At 48.1% G+C, this 7657-nt stretch overlaps 1 protein-coding gene across 1 annotated transcript; it reads left to right on the top strand.

The window, feature by feature from the left end:
- Positions 1-1621: 1621 nt before the first annotated feature.
- LOC119326187 (B3 domain-containing protein Os02g0598200-like) lies at positions 1622-6461 on the top strand. Its single transcript, XM_037599884.1, has 7 exons — positions 1622-1834; positions 2533-3466; positions 3649-4963; positions 5074-5193; positions 5290-5450; positions 5907-6173; positions 6268-6461. The coding sequence occupies exons 2-6, from the start codon at positions 2546-2548 to the stop codon at positions 6156-6158; spliced, it is 2769 nt and encodes a 922-aa protein (XP_037455781.1). The 5' UTR covers positions 1622-1834; positions 2533-2545; the 3' UTR covers positions 6159-6173; positions 6268-6461.
- Positions 6462-7657: the final 1196 nt, after the last annotated feature.

The following is a 7657-nucleotide window of genomic DNA, read 5'->3' as shown; positions in this document are numbered from 1 at the left end:
TTGGTGGCCGGCCTTATCCTCCCCTCCTTTATATACGGGGGCAGGGGGCACCCCAAAGCACAATAGTTATTCTCTTAGCCGTGTGCGGTGCCCCCCTCCATAGTTTACTCCTTCGGTCATAGCGTTGTAGTGCTTAGGCGAAGCCCTGTGCGAATCACATCACCATCATCGTCACCAGGCCGTTGTGCTGACGAAACTCTCCCTCAACCCTCTGCTAGATCAATAGTTCAAGGGACGTCATCGAGTTGAATGTGTGCTGAACTCGGAGCTGTCGTACGTTCGTTACTAGATTGGTTGGATCGCGAAGACGTTCGACTACATCAACGCGTTATACTAACGCTTCCATTTTCGGTCTACGAGGGTACGTGAACACACTCTCCCCCTCTTGTTGCTATGCATCTCCTAGATAGATCTTGCATGATAGTAGGATTTTTTTTGAAATTGCATGCTACGTTCCCTAACAGAGAGGGCTCGGAGCACGCGCTCGACGCCTGTACGTGGCCGCTGCGGGCCTGATGAGCTACCAACAAAGCAGGACGCGCGCCTGGTGTCGTGCTTGTCCCGAAACCAAGTGTCCAACAGTGAGGAGTCGACGGCGTACCTGGGGTCGTAGTACAGGTTGCCAGGCAGGAGGCGGCGGCGGCGGTCGATCTCCTCGCGGAGGGCACGACTGCTCATCGGGATCGGCGGGATAGGCATCCGATCCGCGGACAGATGCCAATTATTGGGCAGGTGAACATTGCTCGAGGGAGTGGCGTCCTGGTTTCCCAATAACACCGGCAAACATCCACGTGGATGTAGTGCCAGTCGCGTGCGCCGGCGGCCGGAGGGGCGACGACGAACGTGGGCGGTGCGGGGGAGGGGGGGGCTCCGTGGGGGTGGTGAGCTAGCGGCGCGGCGACGGCCGGAGGACGAACCAGCCTCGTGGTCGTGCGCCCCCTTGCGGCCGGTGCTCCACCACACCATGGATGCTGGCGGCCGGCGAGCTCGAGGAAGGGGAGGGGAGAACTAGGGTTTGGGTGTCGGGTTTCGAGGAGGCAGCAAGACCGGAGTGGGAGCGTGGACTGACCGGTCGACGGTTTCCCATTAAGAAGGGTGACGACCGCTCGCCTGGGCGGATGACAGGTGGGGCCAACTGCGCGTGTCCAATTAATTTGAGCAGTGGGAGGTAGGTGGCCGCCTGCCATGCGGCCCCGATGCGAACGAGAGACGCGTCCGTTCGCTGTCCGCGTGGACCTAAACCGAACGTATGTTTGCGCTGGAAATGAGTCGGGCCGGATACAAAACAGCCAAAATGAGCCCCAACCGTCGTGCACTGGACCGTAGGGTTTATCTGTTTTGCCTCAAACGAACACGGCCGGACCGGAGCGCTGGAGTTGGCTTCGGCGGATGAGGCAAGTGTGCGCAGAGTCCCAAGAACCGTGAAACCTCTCCTCGAGGCGCAGAACGGCAGAAGACCAGCAGTCACGGATGGTCTTGCCTCCACTGCCAATTCCAGCTTCGCCTTAAACCCTTCCCTCACTAACAGGCGGGCCCCGCGTCCACCCACCGGTGGAAACCCATCCCTCCCGTTGTGGGGAGTGGGGACTCGTATTTTGCGCTTCGGGGGAAACTGCTGGAGCAGTGGAGTCCGCAGCCGCAGCAGCAAATACGAGGCGTCGCGCTCTTAATACACAGCCAAAAAAAAAATACTCTTCACTTTTTCACCCCAATCATCCTGGCTTTGGCAGAAAGGTGCACATTTTACTGGCGGAGCGAGGAGAGCGCGATACAGTACTTGGTAGCTACCCCCTGATGCTTTCTTGATTTGGTGGGGGACTCAGCTGGCTCAGAGGTGAGGGTTTTTTATTTGTTCGTTTGGGTGTTTCATTCAATCGTCGGGGTTTCTTTGATCCTCGAGTTCCTGGAGCCAAAATAAGGAGTAGTACTAGTTCTCCTGGGAGTGATTTCTTGTGGATTTTCGGTCTAGTGTTGGGTTTCTTGTTGGATGTGTTGAAAGGGACAAAGTAATTAGAAACCGCACCCTTCACATTCTCATTTGCTCCGTCTCTGTCTCGCACCCAGGGTGGCGCGGCGCCGCGCGCCGCTCCGTCCGGCAAATGTCCCAGTCCCGAGACAGGCGAGGCCTCCGCCTATTTCTCCCGACCTGGAAGAGCAGCCCCGGGCAGCCCTTTTTTTCGCGGCGAGGGCGTGGGGTTCGCCTTCGCCGCCGTCAGATAGAGAGAGACAGAGAACAGAGGGGAGAGCTCGTTCTGCTCCGTGCATCCAATCGTCGGGTGGGGGAAGGGCACATCGGTCATTTCAATTTTGTGTTTTGAGAGGGATTATAGTCTCTGTAAGTCAAATGTCAAATACAGTAGTATTTTCAAACGGGCACAATGTGCAATTGCAAAGTACTTTTGTCCTTTTGTTTTGTTAGTTTTCTTTTTTTTTTACTTCAGTTAGTATCGTAAAAAAAGGTACACTTTTTTTGTTTCTTTGAGGTTCAAGAGATGATTAAGTGGCTTTTTGTGCTGTCAATTGTTTGGGCAGGAGAAGGGAGAGGATGAGTAGTGGTGAGCTGGCGCGCCAGGACCGACCCAGGAGCCGTGACACGGAGATGGAATGCGAGGAGGAGGAGGAGGATGAGACGTGCAAAATGCTCAGCGATGAGGAGGAGGAGGAGCAGCAGCAGGAGGTGGAGATGTGGGACAAGAAGGTGCAGAGCCGGAAAGCATCCACTGGAAGCCTGGAGAAGGGGAGGAGAATGGAAGAGCCCATCGAACTGAGCGACGACGCCGATGACAATGAGACGATAATGGAAATGTCGAAGAAGGCGGCCAAGCACAAGGAGAAGAAGAGGATGCACAATGACGATGGTGACCATAAGAAGAAGAAGAAATCTATGAGCAGCCATGGTGGTGACAAGAACACATATAGTGCCGATCGTGACAAGGATAAGAGGAGGGACATGCTGTTCTCGCCCAACAGGAACAAGGATCCTTTCCATTTCAAGGAGAAGAGCGGGAAAATGCCGAGCAGCCACAGCGGTGAGAGGAAGATGCATCGTGGTGATCACCACAATTTTAACAAAAGCAGTAGGTTGTGGAGGTCTGAGTATGGCAAGTACAAGGGGATGCAAAAGAAGGAAATGAACAAGGATAAGAAACCGTGGCCCGTGCATAACGGTGGCAGCAGGGAGGGGGAGAAGAAGAAGACAGCGCTCGTTCTATCCAAGGAGGGCAAAATGCCTATGCTGCACGACAGCAGCAACAACGGAAACAAGTGGAAGAAGACGCCAATGATGTATGATAAGGTGAAGAAGCCGCCGACCAGTGACAAGGATGAGAAGGCGGGGAGTTATGACAGAAAGAAGACAACACCAGGCTATAACGCAGGGCACAAGGTGCAAAGCGGTCACGGAGAGAAGAAAAAAGTAAAATTTGCATTCTTCAAGGTTGCAGGGAAACATTTCGAGGAATTCCTGGTATGCATAATGTCATCAGTTTTGCTCTTCATTTGTTTTCATTATGCTATCATGACTTTGATTTGAGGTGCATTTTCTCTGGCTCATATCAGTATGACCTTTTTTACCCTCTTTTATATCCCTTCACTTCTTTGTGTGTACCATGATGATGGTGTTTAATCGGTGTGCGTACTGATGTGCAGTTGATACCACCAAAGGTGGCAGAGGCACCCAAAATGGTGGGCTTCACTAATCAGCTTGTATGTCTTGAAGACTCAGAGGGGAAGTCTTCAAGGGTCAGGCTATCAGTGGTAGATGGTTCCCTAGCTTTTTATCAGGGGTGGAGCAATTTTGTTTCAGACCATTCCATTAAGTGGGCTGAAATCATCGTGTTTGAGTACACTGGCTGCTCAAAGTTTTCTGTGCGGGTCTTCAGTGCGGATTCTTGGGAGAGAGTATCTTTCATTGTTGAAACGCGAGGTGAAGAGAAGAAACAGAAAGAGAGTTATGCACCTGATGATTTGGTCCCATGTCAGAACTCTAGAGATATAAATGGTCATCACTATGTTTCTGGTGAATATACTAGGAGCAACAGGCCTAAAACAAAGTCTGATGGATATACAGATAATGCTGAGGTTTCTCCTGGTAATTTAGTTGCTAAATCTGTGAATGCAGTTCCAGGGACACGTCATACGTCTGCCAATTCAATAGAAGATCCTAACGGAGTAGTTGGCGGGATCGTACGTGGATCCTCAATGGCTCCAGATAACAAGGATGGACATTTGGCGAATGGGAAGCACACAGCAAATGCTAGTTTTCCATCATATATAAAAGTTACTACAAGGAGCCCTGAAACAGTTGTAATTGCTGATGAAGCTCCTTTAGCACGAGAAAATAAGGACACAGTGGCTCTTGATAACAAGGAAGCAAATTTGACCATTAGAGAGTGCAAAACGAAGTGCAATGCTTCAATAACGTGCAACGATGAAAAAGCAACTAGGCTTGAATTAGTCCCAGTTACTACTGATGCAGCTCCTTTGTCACAAGAAAATGGTGATGCAGTTGAGCTAACAACATTTGCTGGTCACATAGAAGATGCAGTCATGATGAAGGAATCTACTTCAGCAAAATGTGCAGAAATACACGGTTCAGACGAAGATTTAAGGAGGAAACAAGAAGGAAATACAGTTCGATTAGAATGCACTGCTGTTGTGGACAAATTTCCTAGCAATAACAAGATGGACACCAATGGAGATGCTTGCAGCAAATATGAATATCCAGGAGGTTTCCAGTGCTTGGAGAAATGGAAGGAGGCTACTGTGAGTGGTCGAGAGGCTCTTGATGGCAGTGGACTGATTAGACCTGAAAAAAGACGGAAAACTGAGGAGAAATCGGTTGGTGCAATGGGAGTAAACCCTGTTGAACGCGGGTATGATGGTACTCACTCCTGTGTGCCTAGCCAAATATCAGAGTCTGGGCTTACTAGGATGAAGATTGAACATTCTGTCAATGGAAAAGGTGAACGGATGCCTTACCATAATTTTCTAGGGCTGCTGCAACTACTTATTACTTTCTTTAATAGGGTAATAAGGTCACATTTTATAGCATATATACATTTTTGTTTGTAGGCGCTACTGGTAAACCTGAAACGAAAATAGAGCAAGTGGGAACCGTGGAAAGCATTGGATGCAGACAGGAAAGGAACAATATTTCTACAAGTGCCAACCGTGCAGTTGCATGTCAGACAGGTGAACTGATTCTATCTGTTTTTTCAGTGTAGAATCAGAGAGGTTTGCCAACTAGGCAAGGCATTTCTTATTTAACACTGAGATTTTCCCATGCAGAACATCATTTCTTCCGACAGGAAGATACGAAGTCTAGCAATCCTGCACCCCCGGTGCCTTTGCTGCCTGTCAAGGTTGAAGTTTCGGAGTTAGATGATCATCGTCCCGTATTGAAGGCCAATTTACAGTTTGTCGTCCCTTCTACCGCTCAGACAAGGCTTGTGAGTTGTTTAGACACCATAAATAGTCTTCTTTTGCAGTTTCACCATTACTACTGTTTTACTACTACTTTCATGTCTGTTATGCTTCACTATATTGTGCTATAAGACATGCATCCACCAAGGTCACTATACTATACCTAGCTATCTTAGTGCTTTCGAAGGTTGTTATAGAACATATGCTAAGATCTCTGTATCATTTGATGTGGTTCAAAGCTAAAGTTTTAAGCGTGCGTACAAAGCTTGTGAGATTGTTGATGAAGATGGAAAATCCATTAAGCTGTAAGCACCACATCAGATCTCATTTCTCCAAACGCTGTTATGAGTACATCTTTCATCCTCGTGTAGTGTAGTTGTGTGTTGAGGTTTATCAGGTCCTTGTGGTTTCAGTCTTGGCACCATTTAGCTGCCCCTCACCAACCATTTACTATGTATCAACTTGTTGTATCTTCATTGTAGGAGTTACCCGATCCACTCTCCAATGCTGTTGGGCACAAAGGGAGGCTAGATCGGAACATTGTAATGCTGAAGGATCCTATGAAGAGATTATGGCCGGTGTTCTACCATGAGACCTCCTTATTCGTGGGCTTCACCGGTGGCTGGAAATCTTTCGTTGCAGCAAACAAGCTTGAGGCGGGGGATCTCTGCGTGCTTCTGATGGACCTGGATGAAGATGAGCTAGTGTACGATGTTGAGATCACCAGGAAATGAGGCCATTGCTCTTTGGTAAAGCTTTCATCCAAACGATTTCAGATTTTTTTTATAGCCGGGCAACATTTTTTTTTTGGCTAACACCTGTTAATCTCCCCTGATGCTGTAGAGGCAGTGATGAGCATCATCAAGGAACATGCTTCTGTTCGGTCTAGCTGGAAAACTTTTGACGAAGATGTGGTGTACATCTTTGTGTGTGTATAGTTCGACCCTGGAAGACGCTGGCTGGTCGGTGTATTTTGTAAGACTGACAAGCATCCTGGAAATGTGAAACTCAAGCAAGGGACATTTTATTTTGGAGAAGTGAAGCAGGAAGCTGTATGCCTTGTAGCATCAATTTGGTCGTTTCGCTTTTGCTCTTTTGTTTCTTGACTGGATCCCGTGGTTTGAAACCTTGGATCGGTTTGGGTAGAACCATGACCATGTGTTTCGGCCCGTCAGTGAGTGATGTGGTGATACTAGGTGGTCGTGGTTCATGTCTCGGCCCAGATGGCAAGCCTCATCAGACAGAAAGGGTGCTAGTAGTAAGTACTTCCAACTTTGTTGGAAAGTCAAACCTTTTTAGGTTTGACCGTATTTATACAATAATGCACCAATATTTATGCCATCAAATTAGTAGCATTAGATTCATCATAAAATATATTTCCATCATATACCTATTTGGTTTCATAAACATTGATATATTTTTGCACAAACTCGGTCAAACATTGAGATAGTTTGACCTTCCAACAAAGTTGGAAGTACACTTTTTAAAGGATGGAGGGAGTAGATTTCTGTGGTCGCCTGAATTTCCATATGATTGGTTGGTTGCCATCAGATTAATACTGTGCTCTCAGAAGTAGGGCCTGCAGAATGCCCAGCTCCAGCTCCCCCCGTGGTGGCCGCGGCGTCACCCTCCATCTGCCCAGATTAAATGTGTCTTAATGGCTTAGCGCTTAATGCTTGGGGGATGAGACGGGACCGCGGCGTGCCGTGCCGGGGGAATCATTTTCAAGAGGAGTTGGGCAGGGGTTGGCGGTTTGTGCGTCGCCGCCTGCTATCCGCGAGGACTGAGATCCAGTGACTTGCCTCTAGCAAGTCACGCGGTATCTTGCCCCCTCTCATCCACCGTTGAAACAACATCCAAGGGGCAACATCCATCCAAAGCAAAAAGGGCTCTCACACTTGTGAACGAGGCATCCATCCAGTACAGCCTAAATACAGTTCAGTTATTCAGCCTGTTTTCAGTCAGTTAACAAACAGTTTTCCAGTAAACAAATAGCAGTGTGGAAGCTCTTTTTACTACTGAAATATAGTTATAAGCTAAAGAGTAGGTTCAAACAGCAGCAGTTTTTCAATGTTCACAAACAGACTGAGATAAGCATCAGGTTTTTAGTCAGTTTTAGTACTAAAATAAATAGCAGTTTTTCAGTTAACAAACAACAACAGTTTTAGTACTGATATAAGCAACAATTTTACTGTCAGTTAATAAAAACAACAGTCACGTTGTAACTGGCCCC

Source organism: Triticum dicoccoides, chromosome 6B (genome assembly GCF_002162155.2).
Source record: "Triticum dicoccoides isolate Atlit2015 ecotype Zavitan chromosome 6B, WEW_v2.0, whole genome shotgun sequence".
NCBI lineage: Eukaryota > Viridiplantae > Streptophyta > Magnoliopsida > Poales > Poaceae > Triticum > Triticum dicoccoides.
The sequence above is the reverse complement of the archived record's forward strand: the minus strand, read 5'-3'. Positions and strand labels throughout refer to the sequence as shown.